General features: G+C 36.0%; 2 protein-coding genes across 3 annotated transcripts in view; one reads left to right on the top strand and one right to left on the bottom strand.

Annotated features, from left to right (window-relative positions):
* The window catches only part of LOC128698510 (uncharacterized), a 138,159-nt gene extending 133,965 nt beyond the window's left edge, over positions 1–4,194 (top strand). Inside the window, exons 9-10 of one of the 2 annotated variants that reach the window (XM_070103924.1) lie at positions 786–1,169; positions 1,377–4,194. In XM_070103924.1, coding sequence (XP_069960025.1) covers positions 786–1,160 — 375 coding nt within the window. In that variant the 3' untranslated portion in view covers positions 1,161–1,169; positions 1,377–4,194. Of the gene's footprint in view, positions 1–785 lie in introns of both variants that reach the window. The other variant, XM_070103923.1, reaches the window with a different exon arrangement.
* A 4,848-nt stretch (positions 4,195–9,042) lies between these two features.
* Ccdc56 (Coiled-coil domain containing 56) overlaps positions 9,043–21,308 on the bottom strand; it is a 17,990-nt gene continuing 5,724 nt past the window's right edge. The window contains exons 2-3 of the mRNA XM_070103920.1: positions 20,429–20,531; positions 9,043–9,991 (exon numbers count right to left, since the gene is read on the bottom strand). Coding sequence (XP_069960021.1) covers positions 9,848–9,991; positions 20,429–20,530 — 246 coding nt within the window. The 5' untranslated portion in view covers position 20,531 and the 3' untranslated portion in view covers positions 9,043–9,847. The remainder of the gene's footprint in view (positions 9,992–20,428; positions 20,532–21,308) is intronic.

Below are 21,308 nucleotides of genomic sequence, written 5' to 3'. Positions count from 1 at the left end.
ATCAGGTTCAATCCAACTAAAGGGAGGACAAGTCCAGCTCCTTGAACCAGGAGCCCTTCACAAGTATCATAAACAAAATAGTTCCTCCTTCCTTGAGAGGTAGGGGGAATTATGTTCATACAAAAACATTAAACCCATCGGGGTTTTGTGCCTGGAGAATGGATATACGTACTGTATAATGAGGTTCTTGTATACAGCGTGTTCTAATAACTCCTTAATATCACACAGTAGAACACCTGTAACCAAATAATTGAAAGTATGTTGAAGCTCTAAAATCGTAGGGGTTATACAGCACCTGGGGAACCAAAGGTAACGATAGCTTCAATTACTTGGAGCAAGAGTCCTTTATTAAAGTATTATCCTTAGTATAGCAGGAAAGAATATTTCCAAATGAGAAATAGAAGGAACCTCCACCCAGCTAAAGAAACACAAGATGGACTGACTTATATTGAAGGGTTTTGATCCAGGGAACTGAAGTTACCTCTCCCCCCTTTAATGCTGTATAGCCCTTGTGGTTTAGCACTTCTTTTTGATTATAATAATAATCCCCCTTTAATCAGGCCAAACCTGATCTCCAGACATCGTTCAACTCCTATGAGTTTAGCAACTCCCGTGATTTTATATAATAATGGATAGTGAAAGGTTTTAAGTTTATTAAAAACTAAAAGTATTGTTTGTATTCACTACAATAGTCACTTGTTGGAAATTCTTTAAGAAATTTATATCCCAAATACAATTATAATTGGTAACTTTACAAACTTTAAACATTCCTCTATGTATTACAGGAAAGTGACATTGTAGGATCATCAAACCCACTTGAAGATGATGAAAGTGCCATACCATCTCGTCCTGCAGCACCTCAGACTACAACCAGTCGTCCAGCAACCACTCAGGCCCCCACTACATCTCTCACACCCGCTGTAACTCACACACTACCATCTCTGCGTACTTCTACCTCCAGCGTAACACCTACCGCTACCACCCGCTTTTTCAACATTCCTAAAAGACCCACCTTTACTGCTTCTCCACCCACCACAAGCAGCCGACCAAAGCCCACCCCTACAACCCCAAGGATCCGATTTGAAACTCGCACAGAAATCAGTATAACCCGACAAGTCAATGATGGTGAAGTCGAACCCATAGGAAATCCCTCAAGTTGATTAGACTTAGTAAGTAAATGAAATGTGATGCTTTTTACTATGAGCAAAAATTTCAAGAATCTTAGAACTTTATATATATATATATATACACACAGTATATAATAACACTTGTGTGCAAGTTGTATACGAAATTTGGATTCTGAATATTTTTACCTTTTATATTTGAAACTCAGGCAATAATTTTATATCCTTATATATTTTGTTTTTTATCTAAAGGAAAAGTGCAAATCACAGACTGGCTGTGGCACATGCAACATTGATGTGTGAAGATGAAGAGTTACCGTTTTGACAGACTGGTGACGTTGAACATTTATGATGAAAGAACACAAGAATATAAACGAGCTTCTACCAGTGCATAACTGGGTACAAAGCTGAAACAAAATTACGGGTCACTTAGAGGGCAAATTTATTTTAATATACATAAGCTGCTGCAGCTCGAATATCTTGCAGCCTAATGTAAATGGTTAGCAAGATACTAAAACATCCTACTGTAAACAGAAAATGGCCTGCTGGATATTTTGATATCTAAATATTTAATTTTGGTTTAAATGCCATGGTTACTGAATGGCAACAGAAAATCATCAGTGCTGACTCGGTGCTTATTTATAGTTTGATCTGCAATCTTCTAACAGATAAAAGCTTGAGGGACAGCAAGTATTAAGTGGGAGGAGGAGGGGGGGGGGTCAGAGGTAGTGATATTGTGAAATACTAAGGCAGGATACAATGTTGTGTAAGTCTCAGCAGTGGAAAGGAAGAGACGGTGCAAGTGGTGTAAAAGAAATCTGTTAATACACTGACTGTCATTCATAATACACTATGCATGTATGTAATTCAGAAATGTTTTGCATTAGTATATCAGTTATTTTTTATATACTATACCAGTAATTATTATTCATGGGTAAGAATAGTCCAGATACCCGAGCTCATTTCTGAGTACAGTATTTTGAAATACATGTCATTGACTTATGGAAACAGTTTCCTGTTACAATTTTGCTGATGTATTACATTTACTATTAAAACCTTCTTCATAACTTGAGTTTTCAAAGAAAGCAAAAGGGTTAGTAACCCTAATTGAACAAAATTACATGTATAATGTTTTAATCTTGCATGTTAAATTACCAATTACTGTAGATCATTTATTATCTGGCACCTTCATAAAGGCATCAGATTTTCAGAAATTGGATATTAACATCATATTTTATGATCCCTATTGTTTAAGTGATCCCTTTTCACATTATCTCTCTAGGGGTTTTGTACACACAAGGTCTCCAAATAAAGTTAGACACTGAATAGGTATCGTCAAACGATCTACTGTGTATTGCAAAATATAATCCTGTAATGAAGTTCTTGTTGCATCTAGAACAGTTAAAATTTCTACTAGATTTTAACACATTTAAATGAAGGCTTATTCATTTGAGAGCAATGAAAAATCCAAGATGTTTAAAAATTATAATATTATCCTAATAGCAAGCTGGTACTTCTTAGTGTTTTCCTAATGGGAGTTGGGATCTCACCAGTGTATCCGTAGTATTATTATTATACTCATGAAAATCCCTAAGGATCATTTAACATTTTGTTGAATCTACATCAACTTAATTTTTTTTGTTTTTGTCTATGCATCTAGCTTAGTATTGTATAGTTATTTTACATTCCTCTTCTGTTATCTTCTATCATATGCAAACTGTTGAATCTTTCCAAATTAATATTTTTCACTAATAGGAATTCCAAATTCATAAATACAGTAACTGATAGCTTCTAGTGTTCCTATTTTTACAATGCTAAGAGAAAATTACAAGCATCTATGCCCTTAAGTTAGTAAAGTCTTTTGTAAGGAACATCCTTCACTTATAGGTTAGCCAAGTCTTTTAACTTCTAAGTTAGCTAAGTCTTCCGTAAGAAAAGCACTGCACGCCTAGGTATAGGGCTAACTCCTTGGTTAGCCAAATCTTCTATAAAAAATACTGCATTCTTAGGATGAAGAAAAATACTGTACAAAGGAGCACAGCTTCTGGTTAGAGTTTTTGTACTTGAGGATTATTACATTGCTATATTTGCAAAAAAAAAAAAAAAAAAAATGCTGAACCCTTATGTCTAAGAAAAATTATTGTAAAATTCTGTGCTGCTGTAGTTTTTTCACAGAAAGGCAAGTTAATGGTCTGGGTAGATTCTACACTGCACTACCTCTTGAAGAAATGGAAATTCCTGTATGAAGTATTATTATTGTGTTAATATAATGGTCTCACAGCACTGCACAGCAGAGATGAGAGATCATGGGAAGGGGTGAGGGGGTCACAGGAGGATATTCACCGAAAAGAATGGAGATTACGGTCAATGAAGGAAATTGGTGTCAGTTAAGAAATCAAAGAATCTGCATCAAAGCTGAAATTATGGGCCAGGAGGGAAGACAAAGCATGTATGGGTGTCCTAGAAGTGATAAACATACTGAAACATATCATAGGTATCAGTGAGCATCAAATCTGGTTGTGTTTTCCCATGAATATAATAATGAGCAAATACAGACCATCACTTAAGATGCCATAATAGCAGCTGTTCTGGCCTTTGTACATCACATTTGACATCACTGAGCATTAACTACATTATTATTGTATTCATGAGGAAGCACTAAACTCTTAGGGTCAATCAGCACCTAGGGAATCTGAGAAAAATCAGGTTTAGTCTGAAAAAGGGGAAGATAGCTGTAATTCCTTGAATGAAGAGCCCTTCACCAGCATGACGATACCCCTTCTCCCCATTTCTTGAAGGAGTATCCACTAACTTCATTTATGAAACTTGACATGCTGAACAAGTGAAAGCTAAGAATGTTGATAAGTTGTGATAATAAATACTCAAGATGTGTGGTTCATCTGTCATGTTGGTAATATTGTGTTGTACTGTATACTAGACTGACCTGTTCTTTGAACAGATTGATCTGTTCTTTGAATATTGTCAAGTTTCCAAACTTTGCCCATCAGCCAGATGGTCCAGTACCTGTGTTATACACAGATAATCATTCATTATTAAAAGTATATGTAACTGTATCTTTTTATTAGCCTCAATTCTATGCATGAAATGTACACTTTTATTTTATAGCAAGCCACAAGGCAGGGTGACCTAAAGAAAGATAAACAAACATTCACATGCGCTCAATAGCTCTTGCCAGAAGTGTTACTGTCAATTCAAGTGACCCTCTGAACTGCAACACACACTAGCTCCAAACCCATACATAAATTATTATTTCCTGATTTTTAGCATGCTTTAATTATTACAAAAAATTACACTACATTATATCTCTAAAAATTAAATTTACCTCCAAATCTTGCTCATTTTTTTTCCTTGCCAAGTATCTAAATCTTGTAGATCATGTTTCTCTCTTGCCTAGTATCTAGACTCAATAATGATTGTCTTGTCATATATGTACGTATTTCTATGAGGCACATGTGGGTCATTAAGCAGTAGTAGTAGTAGTGGGGGCTTGACTCTATCTGTTGATAATGGCTCACTCTGAAAAGTCAGTCGAATGGCACTGCTGAGTTAATAAAACGGTTCACATCCTTATTGCAGTAGTTACTCGCTTATGCTTAAACCTGAATGTAGAATTCACGTATTTAAAGTTTTGTTAAAGGCTCTGCAATAATTAAAGATGGTTCAAATAACAGGATGCAGCAGATGATAATCATGCAAACTTCCATCATGAGCAAGATGTAAAATGTTACAGAATTGTTGATTTGCACTATTTAATTTAAATACCTGTACCAGACAGATTTTAGTAACATAACATTCATTATACTTGACACTTAAAACCTTTTATGAGTGCAACTTGAACAAGTTTCTTATTATTATTACTAGGGTAGTGAAAAAATCCTCAAACCTATACTGTACCACTCTTTAAATTTTTCTTGTTAATTCTAAGCAAATGGAAGATAAACTGATGTCTTATTACTACCGCCATGTCTGTGTGGATGGCTAACTCCACACATTCCACATTAAGGATGGTAGACAAGCAAGGTTGTCTATAATTTCTACACCTACTTCAATGCAGCACTCAGAGGTACTGTATTAGCACTTTGTAGAGATTTAAGCAAGTCAGCAAGTATGCTTAGCTATACTTAGGGCAAGACATGCTTGAGCCCTTGGTGTCTTAAAAGCAAAAGTAACCAACAGCACAAGTTTATTGGTAACAGCCTCAAGCAGCACAATATATGTGAATAGTTCAGTCATAGGACTGCCAAGATGTACGTTTATTAAAAAATATTTTGTCCTCTTCAATACTCTGGAGAAACTGGCTACTCTTTCTGACAGACTTAAAGAGCACAAAAGAAGTGTTAGACTTGCCAACACTAATAATGTTCTTTACTGTCATGTTAAAGATCACAGTCATCCTGTTGACTGGTCCTCTGCCAAAATTATCTACCCTTCTAGCCTTCATAGATGCAGTCTTGTTGAAGCATCACCTGTTCACAAGCTTTCCTAATATGAATCTTAGTCTTGGCTTTGTCTCTGTAGATGCCTTCCTTTCTCATTAAATTTTCAAATGCTTCTAATTTCAGAACACTCGTGACAACCTAATCTTTATCTCTTTACCTTATCTCTTCTTTCATTTATTTTCTTTGCTTTTCCTTTCTTCTACCTAGGTAAGTTCTGTCCTACGAGTTTTTGTCCTACCCTTGTGGGCCATTCTCTCTCCTGCATTGCTCCTTTTTCTTTCTCTTGTTCTTAAACTACCTCCACTACTATTACTACTATTATTGCTTAACACTCCACTCTCTGACTCCTGTATCTCTCTACCACTACTACCTTCTTACTGCCACTGTTGCACTAATTATACCACTATTACGACTACCTCTACCATTACTACTACAACCTATCATTCTACTACTCCCTGCCATGTGGGCGAGGGGCTTGGACTTCCAGCAAGCGTGCGTGAGCGTGTTAGATAGGAGTGAATGGAGATGAATGGTACTTGGGACTTGACGATCTGTTGGAGTGTGAGCAGGGTAATATTTAGTGAAGGGATTCAGGGAAACCAGTTATTTTCATATAGTCAGACTTAAGTCCTGGAAATGGGAAGTACAATGCCTGCACTTTAAAGGAGGGGTTTGGGATATTGGCAGTTTGGAGGGATATGTTGTGTATCTTTATATGTGTATGCTTCTAAACTGTGTATTCTGAGCACCTCTGCAAAAACAGTGATAATGTGCGAGTGTGGTGACGTGTTGAATGATGATGAAAGTATTTTCTTTTTGGGGATTTTCTTTCTTTTTTGGGTCACCCTGCCTCGGTGGGAGACGGCTGACTTGTTGAAAATATATATATATATATATATATATATATATATATATATATATATATATATATATATATATATATATATATATATATATATATATAAAAAAAAAAAAAATATATATACGTATATATATATATATATATATATATATATATATATATATATATATATATATATATATATATACATGTATATATATATATATTATTCTTCTTTCAACAAACCGGCCGTATCCCACCAAGGCACGGTGGCCCAAAAAGAAAAACAAAAGTTTCTCTTTTTAAATTTAGTAATTTATACAGGAGAAAGGGTTACTAGCTCCTTGCTCCCGGCATTTTAGTCGCCTCTTACAACATGCATGGCTTACGGAGGAAGAATTCTGTTCCACTCCCCCATGGAGAATATATATCTTTATATATATACATATATACTGGCTCCCTTCCCTTCAAGCTTCTGTGTGACTAGTTAAAGGTCCAAGTCAGACAGAAACATCGTAAGTTTCATTCTCCTACGTACAGGTTATTTCTGTATGAAGTAAAGGTACAACAGCTTGTGAATGGACACTTGCACACTTGAATTACTAAATTAGTATTAGTGAGGAGGACAGGTATAAAGTGGGAGTTGATGATCATCGGGAAATGATCAGGCTTAAAAGACCACTTATGACTATGTAACCAAGTCTAGAGGAAAAACAGCAAAAAAATCAAGTCATCAATACTGAAATGATTACTATGAGCTTTAGGGTCTACATGGTCGAGACCCATGCAAGGCATTTAAAAGGATGAAAAAAGGCTTTGACAGGTCCTTATCAGGCCCACCTCAAAGGAAATGATAAAAATTAAAATAATTTAATAGGAGTGGTTCAGACTGAAATTAGGACATGCACATTATCTAATGAAAAGCAGCAGGAACAGACTGTAAAGCATTTATCTAAATAAATACTGCATGCAGCAGTGTAACATTATTATTGGAGGGAAGCTCTAAACTAAGAAGTCATACAGCACTTAGGGAATGGGAGGCAATCAGATTTAATCCAAGGAAGAGGAAGAAAAGTTCAACTGCTTGAATTAGGAGGCCCTTACTTGTATCAAGGAACTTCTTTGAAAGAATAGTGAAGCAGAGTCTGAACATAAAATCTAGCATACAGAATATTAGTACATACACAAGGAGTGCACTTTCATTGTATGAGGTATTGGCATACAGTTCAACAAATTGAACAGTCAGAAACAGGAAGACTAAAAATGTGATTAATCTTAGGAATTAACCTATAGGAATTATTTTTTAACATATCGGCCATTTCCCAACAAGGCAGGGTGACCCGAAAAAGAAGAAATGCTTTCATCATCACTCACTGCATCACTGTCTTGCCAGAGTCTGGGAGCAGCCACATTGTGTTGCAGGTAAATGATTATAATTATATACTGTAGGTATGATATTTTGTATTTACATTTTATACACTATTACTGTATGGTGTATATTACACTAACAGGAGGAATAAAAATACAGTGGTATCCCGAGTTTCGAGCTGCTCCCAACTCGAACAATTATGCAAGTCTATTTGTGTTTGTAAGTGTATTTTTGAGGGTATGAAACGGACTAATCTAATTTACATTATTCGTTATGGGAACAAATTCATTCAGTATTGGCACTCGAACAGCATTCTGGAATGAAATAAGTTTGAAACTTGGTTTACCACTGTATAATGAAATGAAATTAGCTTAGAGGTGGTGGTTCATTTCTGAATTAGTACAAAAAAAAAGTTATGGCTGTATTGATCAATTCAAGATATTACAAGAGGGTCAAAAGGATGTCTACCTTCTGATGTCTGCTTGACCCTAAATACATGAACAATCACCACCCAACTCACCTGACATCACCCATGCTTGTAATTCACTGAAGTCCTCAACTTACAAGCAGGCCATGACTCGAAAACATTTGAACTGAGAGTCTGAGCAGCAAATACATGAGCAAGCCACCACTCAACACACCTGTAATCCATAACTTGAACTGGGAATTAAAAATTGCACAAGCTCTAAGTGTGGCCAGCAAATACAAAAGCAAACCATCACCCAACCCACTATGTTATGCTGGTATGTAATACCAAAAAGTTGGTAAACAAGTGCAATACACAAGTACCGACATACAAACCACAGCCCAGCTGGTCAGGTACTAACTTTAGGTGCTTGTCCAGCTCCCTCTTGAAGACAGTTAGGGGGCCTATTGGTAATCCCCCTTATGTATGTTGGGAGGTAGTTGAACACTCTTGAGCCCCTGATACTTTTTGTGTTGTCTCTTAGCATACTCAGTTAAGTGGAACACTTTTGGCCCCAATCACCTTGGATGAATATTTATATTGCATTTTCCTCCAGTATTGTATTAGCACTAATATGCGAATACAGTACAGTTAAACACTCCTACTGAATAAACCACAGTACGGGTGGGAAGTGAACTCACAGCAAATGAGTTGTAAAACTCTAGGCCTTCACATAAGCTGGCCTCGCGTGGTTTGTCTGCAATCGTGTTATTACGATTTTGTGACTCCTACTGAATATTATATCCTTGTGCCTGAGGTTCTGCTGTAATTAAAATTCAGCAAATGTTGCAATATTATATTACACAACTGTTTGTAATAGTATCTAATATCTTCATTAAGGATGCATATAATCACAATTAAAAATGTCAATCTCAAAACACACTCAAATGATTCGTGATCAGGCACTAACACATACCTGGACAGTTAACCATTTATTATGAAGTCATATCATTATAAAAATAATTACAATCTACTTGTCAACAGAGAAGCGGTGTTGTGCCTGTGTCACCATCGGGTCAGGCTATGGACGACCCTTTCACTACAATCCCCATACTGCAAACACTAATGTTGACACATCCTGGGCATATTTGGTTGGTTTAAAGCATATCAATTACATGAATGTGATTAAGGCTGCATATCATTCATATACCACCAATTAAGAATAATTCAATCTTTCATACAGAGATCAAAATAAACTCTGTATACACAATACACTTAGAGCCGCACACCACTATGTACATATTTCATCCCGGGCATAGAAACTAGCCAACTGTATATTTTAACTGTTCTTTCATTCCCAACTACTGAATAAACTGAAGCATCCATACAGTTACACAGAAATGTACCAGCATGATGCCTTTTTGTGAATTACAATTATGTTCCTTAAGAGATTATTTTTAGATAAAAGAAATGATAGAGTCCACATCATAGTAAACTTCTGTACAGAATTGTGAACCTAATATTTTCCTCCTCGTACATTTAATGCTAACATAGTAATTGGAGATGATTCAGCAGTACTAGATTACACAAGATTTATAGGAAAAAATAAACGTATTAGCCTGCTAGCCAGGGTCAAATTCTTACGCATCATTCTAATTCGTCCAAGAATTTTTCCTGTTTCACTGAGTATATAGAGTAGCCATATATGGCAAGAGCTCCGAGCCCCAAGACAGACCCCACAATTATGTTGTTTCGTTTCATTCTGGCCAGCTTCGCCACCCGCTCCAAGTTCTGCAAGACAAAAGCAAAATAAAAATGTGCAAGAACATGAGAAAATATCAAAACAATTTAAAAGAAGCTTTGGCTTATGTGGTATATTAAACCTCTTGTATTCACTGTCTTTGCCTTATTAATCTCAAGTAGTCTTAAATTTGCTTGAAATGCTCCGTATATTAAGGGATTTTCTGCATGCACACCTAGATGTCATCCACCTCTGTACAAATATTGTATCATGCTAAAATAGAGTCTAAATCTTTATGGAAGCAGAGTAGCTGCAGTCATGGCTATTATGAAAAAATGTGAATTTAACTTTATCATGGATACCGCAAACTGGTTAATGGAAAAGACTCCCTATCCCACTTCACAACTTAGGAGAGGTGCTCATGCAGCATGAACTAGAATAGATAACTCCAGAATTCAAGCTGTTGATAAAAATTACTTAAATGTGTATACTGTTGATGATGGCTTGTTCCCTCTAGTAATTTTCCTTTTGTTGAAAGAGAGCAGGTGTGGATAGATGCAGTCATGAGGAAGCAATAAACTCAAGGGTCATACTACACCTGGGAAATGGTGGGCAATCAGGGTTAATAAAAGGGGTACGGTAACCAAGTCCTTGGAACAACAGCCTTTCACCAGCTTTAAGGCATCACCGTGAAGAGAGCCAGGTGTAGAGCCTTGAAAGACGTATCAAATGCTTTTGAGTGTTCAAAACATCAGAAAATACAACTAGGTGTGGCTGTACTGCTACAAATTATATTAAGACAACATCATGACATTTTAGATATAGTATGATATGCAAAGCCAACATTTTAGGTGTATGAGATAAGAAAATATGAGGCACAGTATACAAATAAATAACAAAAAATAAAAAAAAAAAAAAAAAAATAAATAAAAATAAAAAAAAAAAATAAATATATATATATATATATATTATATATATATATTATATATATATATTATATATATATATATATATATATATTATACAGGAGGGCCCCGCTTTACGGCGTTCCGCTTTACGGCGTTCCGCTAATACGGACATTTCAAATTATGACCAAAACTCACTATACGGCTCCCCCCACCTGACTTTCTAATACGGTCACCGTGCCCCACCCTGTTTGTTTACATTCTCCATGAGCTCAGTAAGCACTAAGTCTCTCCATTTTGTCTGGAAACTCCAAAATTTCAAATGTTTTTAAAAGTTATTTCATATTTTATATATACTATGATAATTATACTTATGTATACCTGTACCTAAATAAACTTACATACATCGAGTCATTTAAATGTCGTATATTACGTTAATATACACATTTTCATTAATCCATCCATGATATTTTTTTCAAAATTATATAATAAACACGATGCATAACATATAAATAAGATAAATACACCCCACAGTAGAATAAATAAACAAATGTGAGATGTGAGCAGACGACTTGCACAAGTGGTGATAATAACAATACTGAGTCTCATTAAATGTCGTATATTACGGTAATATACACATTTTCATTAATCCATCCATGATATTTTTTTCAAAATTATATAATAAACACGATGCATAACATATAAATAAGATAAATACACCCCACAGTAGAATAAATAAACAAATGTGAGATGTCGTAGCAGACGACTTGCACAAGTGGTGATAATAACAATACCGAGTCTCATTAAATGTCGTATATTACGGTAATATACACATTTTCATTAATCCATCCATGATATTTTTTTCAAAATTATATAATAAACACGATGCATAACATATAAATAAGATAAATACACCCCACAGTAGAATAAATAAACAAATGTGAGATGTCGTAGCAGACGACTTGCACAAGTGGTGATAATAACAATACCGAGTCTCATTAAATGTCGTATATTACGGTAATATACACATTTTCATTAATCCATCCATGATATTTTTTTCAAAATTATATAATAAACACGATACATAACATAAAAAGATGATAAATACACCCCACAATAGAATAAATAAACATAAATATAAGATGTGGGAGCCACATAACTTGTACAAGTGACGGCAAGAATAACATTTTCTCTAATCTAACATAAGAGTAAATGTGTTACTGGGGGTAACTGTAGAAAATTATTCCTTTCGTATGTATGTAAGTTTATTCAGGTATACACAAATACAGTTACATAGATTATCATACATAACAACATACGTGTAGAGAACCTAGGATAACCCAAAAAAGTCAGTGTGACTTATTTCCATTGCCTTCACTCAGAGCTTCATTTCTTCTCAAAATGATGTTACATGAGAATGGGAGTGTTCTTCTTTATTAATTCTACCGTATCAATGTAGAGACAACCTGTACACAATGTAACTTGTACACAAACCAGATGTGTACATTTCGTTTGTTTACAAAACTTACCTTCCCCTGGTTTGTTTACATAACTGCGCCTGCCCCCTCTCATGTACTCATTCTTTCTCTCATTTATTCGTTTTATCTCATTTACTTACTCCTGACCCTACATTAAGACTACAAATATTTTAAGGTAAGTAATGAGTGAACTGTATATACATTTTATCGCTCTGGGATGCTTAAATATCATAGAATAGTATGTGTGGGTGGGGTGGCCTGGTGAGGCTATTACAATACATACCACACTTGATTTCTTACAATAAATACTACTTGTCTCACCCTAGATTAAGACTATAAATATTTTAAGGTAAGTAATGAGTGCACTATGTGTGTATTGTACCTTTTTATTGTTTTTTGATGCCTGGTTCTATTGCTAACTTAATATATGTTAGTGTAAACTTGTTATCTAGTGTTTGTATGCATTTATAAGTGGAAAAAAAGGGTGTTCCACTTTACGGCGATTTCCGCTTTACGGCGGTAGCCTGGAACCTAACCCGCCGTATAAGTGGGGCCCTACTGTATATATATATATATATATATATATATATATATATATATATATATATATATACTCGGTATCTATATATATATATATATGCATGCATGCAAAACAACCACTCTGAAAGAATAGAGAAATTCCAAGCGCTTTCGTGACTACTCACATTATCAAGGAACTATGAAAGTAAAGCATCCAAGGAAGCTATATAAGGGGTCTGGCCAGCACCTCACTATCAGATCCCACAACGGTTAAACACCTGACGCGCACCGGCCCAACTGGACAGGTCCTTTGCACAACTCACCAGCAAACTATTCTACCCAAGAAAATTTAAAAATTATTATTTGTCCAGTGTATTATTAAATTCTTCCCAAATTCTATTAATTATAAATGGATCTAATTTATATAAACCAAAGGAAATATTCATATTATTGTCAAAACTGCTTTTTATGAAACAAGATTCAATTATATTCCTGTCGACCATGGACTTGCTTGATACTACTTTCTCAACTTTTTGAAAATCAATTGGATGGTTAAAATCTCTTACATGAATAAATAGAGCATTGGAATCTTGTCCAGTTCTCATGCTATATTTATGTTGTTTTAATCTTAGTTCGAGATTTTTACCAGTTTGACCGTAATAAACTTTATCACAAATTTTACAAGGAATCTTATAGACACATCCATCAGCATTTTGGGGGGAATTCTTTATCAAAAGTTTTTTTTACTGTATCAAGATTTTTGAATACAACTTTAATATTAAAAGTCTTAAGAAGAGAAGGCATATCAACCAAGTTTTCATGGTAAGGGAGAACCAACATATTTTTAGTTGAATAAGGCTGGTTGTCCCTTTTTGGATTGTAAAAAGTATTTCTAGCAACTTTAAAAGATTTATCAATTACATTTCTTGGGTATTTTAAATCATTACCTATTTCATAAATTTTGGATATTTCCTCGTCTATGAACTCAGGACTACAAATTCGTAAAGCTCTCAAAAACATTGATGAGAAAACAGACAGTTTGACTTTATCTTGATGCGATGAATAATAGTGGACATAGGAACAGTTATTTGTAGGTTTTCTATAAATTTTAAATTTGAATTCATTATTACCCTTAATAATTAAAACATCTAGAAAAGGCAATGAGTTATTTTCTTCAAACTCAACAGGAAAGTTTATAGAATGGGCTAAGCTATTTAATTTTCCAAGGAAATGGTGTATATCTACATTTTTGGGCATAAGTGAGGTGTTGGCCAGACCCCTTATATAGCTTCCTTGGATGCTTTACTTTCATAGTTCCTTGATAATGCGAGTAGTCACGAAAGCGCTTGGAATTTCTCTATTCTTTCAGAGTGGTTGTTTTGCATGCATGCATATATATATATATATATATATATATATATATATATATATATATATATATATATATATATATATATATATATATATATATATATTTATATATATATATATATATATTTATATATATATATATTTATATATATATATATATATATTTATATATATATATATATATATATATTTATATATATATATATATATATATATTTATATATATATATATATATATATTTATATATATATATATATATATATATATATATATATATATATATATATATATATATATATATATATATATATATATATATATATATATATATATATATATATATATATATATATATATTTATATATTTATATATTTATATATTTATATATTTATATATTTATATATTTATATATTTATATATTTATTTATTTATTTATTTATTTATTTTTCTCCATGGGGAAGAGGAACAGAATTCTTCCTCCGTAAGCCATGCGTGTTGTAAGAGGCGACTAAAATGCTGGGAGTAAGGGGTTAGTAACCCCTTCTCCTGTATATATATAGTAATACTAAATGTAAAAGGAAAAACTTTCATTTTTCCTTTTGGGCCACCCCGCCTCGGTGGGATACGGCCAGTGTGTTAAAATATAAATATATATATATATATATATATATATATATATATTTCTTCTTCTTTCAACAAACCAGCCGTATCCCACCGAGGCAGGATGGCCCAAAAAGAAAAACAAAAGTTCCTCTATTCAAATTTAGTAATTTATACAGGAGAAGGGGTTACTAGCAACTTGCCCCCGGCATTTTAGTCGCTTCTTACAACACGCATGGCTTACGGAGGAAGAATTCTGTTCCATTTCCCCATAGAGATAAGAGGAAATAAATAAGAACAAGAACTAGAAAGAAAATAGCAGAAAACCCAGAGGAGTGTGTATATATATGCTTGTACATGTATGTGTAGTGTGACCTAAGTGTAAGTTGAAGTAGCAAGACGTACCAGAAATCTTCCATGTTTATGAGACAGAAAAAAGACACCAGCAATCCTACCATCATGTAAAACAATTACAAGCTTTCGTTTTACAATCACTTGGCAGGACAGTAGTACCTCCCTGGGTGGTTGCTGTCTACCAACCTGCTACCTAGATATATATATACATGTACATATATATATATATATATATATATATATATATATACATGTACATATATATATATATATATATATATATATATATATATATATATATATACATACAGTGGACCCCTGCATAACGATATTATTTCAATCCAGATGTCTGTCTGGGTGCCGTTATAGACTGAATTTGTTCCCATAAGAAATATTGTGAATTAGATTAGTCCTTTTCAGACCCCTAAAAATACACCTACAAAAGCACTTACAAAAATAAACTTACATAATTGGTTGAGTTGGGAGCTGATATATATATATATATATATATATATATATATATATATATATATATATATATATATATATATATATATATATATATATATATATATATATATATATATATTGGCAGTTTGGAGGGATATGTTGTGTATCTTTATATGTGTATGCTTCTAAACTGTTGTATTCTGAGCACCTCTGCAAAAACAGTGATAATGTGCGAGTGTGGTGAAAGTGTTGAATGATGATGAAAGTATTTTCTTTTTGGGGATTTTCTTTCTTTTTTGGGTCACCCTGCCTCGGTGGGATACGGCCGGTTTGTTGAAAAAATATATATATATATATATATATATATATATATATATATATATATATATATATATATATATATATATATATATATATATATATATATATATATAAAATGTAAAATGTAAAAAAAAACAAAAAGATCTACATTTTTTTACATACTTTCAAACGTTGAAAAAACGTAGATCTACGTTTGGACAGTTTAAGGGTTAAGGAATACATAGAAACTGAAAACCTAAAACCTGAGCAAGTATTTAATTGTGATGAAACAGGCCTGTTTTGTAAGAAAATGCCAAACAGGACCTACATTACTCAGGAGGAAAAGGCACTCCCAGGACATAAGCCTGTGAAAGACAGGCTGACATTAATGTTGTGTAGTAATGCTAGTGGTGATTGCAAAGTGAAGCCTTTATTGGTGTATCACTCAAACTCCCAGTGTGTTCAGGAAAAACAATATCGTCAAGGGTAATTTGTGCGTGCTGTGGAGATCAAACAGTAAGGCATGGGTCACTAGGGTATTTTTCTTGGACTGGTTTTATGGTGTGTTTGGCCCCACTGTGACAAAATACCTCCAGGAAAAGAAATTGCCACTCAAGTGCCTCCTGGTAATGGACAATGCTCCTGCTCATCCTCACGACTTGCAAGAGGAAATTGCAGGAGAGTTTGGTTTCGTTAAGGTGAAGTTTTTGCCTCCTAATACAACTCCTCTCCTCCAGCCCATGGACCAGCAGGTCATTTCAAACTTCAAAAAACTCTACACAAAAGCAGTGTTTCAAAAGTGCTTTGAAGTGACCTCAGATACTCAATTGATCCTAAGAGTTTTGGAATGATCACTTCAATACCCTCAGTTGTGTAAACCTTATAGGTAAGGCTTGGGAGGGAGTGACCAAGAGGACCTTGAACTCTGCTTGGAGGAAACTGTGGCCAGAATGTGTAGAACAGAGGGATGTTGAAGAGTTTGGGGCTTACCCTCAGGAGGCTATGCCAGTAGTGGAAGCTATTGTGTCGTTAGGGTTGGAGGTTTGTGACGAGGATGTGGAAGAGTTGGTGCAGAACGACGAGGAAGAACTAACCACTGCAGACCTGCAAGAGCTTCAGAAGCACAGCAACAGATCACATCTCAGGAATGTTCTTCCGAGCAGGATGAAGAGAGATAGAGGAAGATGACTTCATCAAGGATTAGGGAAATGTGTTCAGTGTTTACAAGGTGCAAGCATTTACCGAAGAATTTTATCCTGCCACCGAAGTTGCAGGCCGCATTGGCAACGTGTACAATGACACTCTTGTGTCCCATTTTAGGGAAATCCTAAGGGCATGTGAGAAACAGAGCTCTCTGGACAGCTGTTTTGTGCGACAGGGGTCCAGTGACTCTCGAGCTGGTCCTAGGGGCATTAAAAAACCAAGGAGGTAGGTAACCCCACCAAAGGACTTGGTACCTGAAGTCTTTCTGGAAGGGGATTCTCCTTCCAAGCAATAGACAATTCTGAATTTCCCCTGCTGCTGGCACATCACTCATCAACAACTCCACAATAAAGGTAAGTGGCATTTAATTATTGTTTATTTTGCATGTCCCATTCCTTTCCATATAAGGAAATGTATATTTCATGTAAAAAAATTTATTTATTTTTTTCAGACTTTGGGGTGTCAGGAACGGATTAATTCTATTTCCATTATATCTTATGGGGAAAATTAACTCGACCAACGGCAAGCCCTCTGGAACGGATTAATGCCGTTGGTGAGGGGTCCACTGTATACATATACATATACACACACAGTGGACCCCTGACCAATGAAGGCATTGTCTAACGATAAATTCAACTAACGAAGCATTTGAGCGTAAAAATTTTGGCCCGACCAACGATGAAAAACTCGACCAACATGATTCGTCCCGAACGCGTCCATGTGTCCCATCTGGCCTGTGCGTGCCTTTGCTGCCCTGCCTTCAGTTAGTGTGCCAGTGTTTACAAGCCAGTGCGGTCGCATCCACGCATACATTCGGTACATTTTGTATTATTCCAGTGTTTTTAGTGCTTGTAATTGCAAAATAAGCCACCATGGGCCCCAAGAAAGCTTCTAGTGCCAATCCTGTGGTAAAAAGGGTGAGAATTACAAATGAAATGAAGATCATCCCAAAGTATGAAACTGGAGTGAGTGTCTCTGAGCTGGCCAGGTTGTATAACAAACCCCAATCAACCATCGCTATTATCTTGGCCAACAGAAAGGCAATCAAGGAAGCTGTTGTTGTGAAGGGTGCAAGTATGTTTTCGAAACACAGATCACAAGTAGTCGACGATGTTGAGAGACTGTTATTGGTGGGGATAAACGAAAAACAGATATCACCAAAAACACTGTAATAATACGAAATGTTCCGATTGTATGCTCTCAAGTGATCGTATGTGAAAAGGCAGGGCAGCTGCATGAAGATTTAATTAAAAATAAAGGTAAAGTGTAATTTATTCTTGATTACACAATACAGTGGACCCCCGCATACCGTTGGCCTTACATAATGTTAAATCTGCATACCGCTACATTTCATCGCTAAGATTTTGCCTCACACACCGCTAAAAAACCCGCTCAACGCTGTTCGTCCGAGACGCGTCTATGTGCAGCCTGAGCCACGCTCACATGTTCCGCCGGTGGCATTGTTTACCACCCAGCCTCCGCGGTAACATCCAAGCATACAATCGGAACATTTCGTATTATTACAGTGTTTTTGGTGATTTTATCTGCAAAATAAGTGACCATGGGCCCCAAGAAAGCTTCTAGTGCCAACCCTACAGCAATAAGGGTGAGAATTACTATAGAGATGAAGAAAAAGATCATTGATAAGTATGAAAGTGGAGTGCGTGTCTCCGAGCTGGCCAGGTTGTATAATAAACCCCAATCAACCATCGCTACTATTGGTGGTACAGCTGCTGCTGCTGCTGCTGTACCACCGTCAGCTGCTGCTGCTGCACTGTCAGCTGCTGCTGCTGCTGTAGCACCGTCAGCTGCTGCTGTAGTACCGTCTGCTGCTGCTGTAGCATCGTCTGCTGCTGCTGTAGCATCGTCTGCTGCTGCTGTAGCATCGTCTGCTGCTGCTGTAGCACTGTCAGCTGCTGCTGCTGTACCACCGTCAGCTGCTGCTGTAGTACCGTCTGCTGCTGCTGTAGCATCATCTGCTGCTGCTGTAGCACTGTCAGCTGCTGCTGCTGCTGTACCACCATCAGCTGCTGCTGCTGCTGTAGTACCGTCTGCTGCTGCTGGAGCATCGTCTGCTGCTGCTGTAGCACTGTCAGCTGCTGCTGCTGCTGCTGCTGCTGTAGCACAGTTGTTGGTGTGGCTTATTGAGAATACCAAGAAACAATTAACCCCAGAGGATTTGCCACCCAGGATAACCCAAAAAAGTCAGTGTCATCGAAGACTGTCTAACTTATTTCCATTGGGGTCCTTAGTCTTGTCTCCCAGGATGCAACCCACACCAGTCGACTAACACCCAGGTGAACAGGGAAAAATGCCTGGAACTAGTGCTCATATTGGTGAATTTAAAGCCAGCAAAGGTTGGTTTGAGAGATTTAAGAATCGTAGTGGCATACACAGTGTGATAAGGCCTGTTCTGGAAGAAAATGCCAAACAGGACCTACAGTACTCAGGAGGAAAAGGCACTCCCAGGACACAGTGTCTCATCAGTCATTGCTGCATCTTCAATAAAGGTGTCATTTATTCTTCATTTAGTAGAGTAGTAAATGCACAATATATATTGTGCATGTACTACTCTACTATTGTGCATGTATCCTTCTCTTTGTGTGTAGGAAAATGTATATTTCATGTGGTAAAATTTTTTTTTCATACTTTTGGGTGTCTTGCACGGATTAATTTGATTTCCATTATTTCTTATGGGGAAAATTCATTCGCATAACGATAATTTCGCATAACAATGAGCTCTCTTGCACGGATTAATATCGCTATGCAGGGGTCCACTGTATACATATGTATACATGTATTGTGCATCTATCCTGTTTGTGTGTAGGAAAATGCATATTTCATGTGGTAAAAGTATTTTTTTTCATACTTTTGGGCGTCTCGAACATATTAATTTGACTTCCATTATTTCTTACGGGGAAAATTAATTCAACTAACGATAATTTTGTCTAACGATGAGTTCTCTGGAACGGATTAATATTGTTGGTCGAGGGTCCACTGTAGGTGGTGGCTACTACTATGTACTACTATATAGCAGACAAAAGTGAAAGTTTACTAAAAATTGGTACACTCCCCTTCCCATCAAATAAACAAATTTACATTCAACAAGATATTACATATCATAAAAAAAAAGGAATAACCTAACATGAAACAAAGTTTAAATTTGCCTTCTTCCTGAACTGTACCTCAGAAAACAGTACCAAAGGACAGGCATTCCCCAACCATTTTGACTGATATAAGAAGTGCCACTAAGTTAATATAGGCCTAGCAGTTAGTTTTCATTTACCCAGGTAATATTTCCTCACCTGACTTTCAACAAGTCTCATGTAGTCCAGCTGTGCCTTGCTGAGGCTTTGTGAGTCACGCTCCAAGTTCAGTTTGGGCATCTGTTTGGCATCTCCAGCCATCCTGTAGGAGTACAGCATTATGAAAATACAGTACTGTACAATACAGTACTCAGTTTAGCCTAGCCAATATGTAAGTTTATTTAGGCACAGGTACACTTTAGTACAATTATCGTACATAGTGTAAATTACCTAGGATAACCCAAAAAAATAAGTACAAGCATTATGACAGCATGATTACCAATTTTTCAGCGCAGTTTTAATTTGTTTCATGATTATTGTATAGTATATAAATAACAAAAAGGCACAATACCGTGACTAGAACGATACACAAATAACCCGCACATAAAAGAGAGAAGCTTACGACGACGTTTCGGTCCGACTTGGAACATTGACAAAGTCACACTAACAGAGGTACGAACGAAAGTTCAGGTAAGATCCCAAATGGGATGAGCGGGGAAGACGGGACAGACGAAGAATAGTGCTGGAGAGGAGTGTTCTTAGTAGTAGAAATAGAGCCAGGGCTTAACCCAGCAGCTAAGTCGATCGTGGGACAGACATTGAGAACACACATAGCAGGCTCTTCTGTTGGGACTCCGGTGGGTGAGTGGGGAAGTGTGGACAGACGATGAACAATCGTGAGAGGAAGGTCTCGAGTTGTAGATGAAAGAGCCAGGGCTAAACCCAGCTGCGTGGCACTGCGAGGCAGTGTAGAGAGGGCATGTTGAGGACATAGAGGAGAGAGCAGACTGCAGACAGTGCTTGCTGACTGATATGCTTCAGGCTGAGGTGAAGAGCTGGTTTGGACGTCAGGTGTTGGGAAGGGTGTTGTGTGTTTGGC

The sequence above is a fragment of the Cherax quadricarinatus genome, chromosome 88 (genome assembly GCF_038502225.1).
Source record: "Cherax quadricarinatus isolate ZL_2023a chromosome 88, ASM3850222v1, whole genome shotgun sequence".
Lineage (NCBI taxonomy): Eukaryota > Metazoa > Arthropoda > Malacostraca > Decapoda > Parastacidae > Cherax > Cherax quadricarinatus.
Note: the sequence above shows the minus strand (reverse complement) of the source record. Positions and strands in the feature narration are given on the sequence as shown.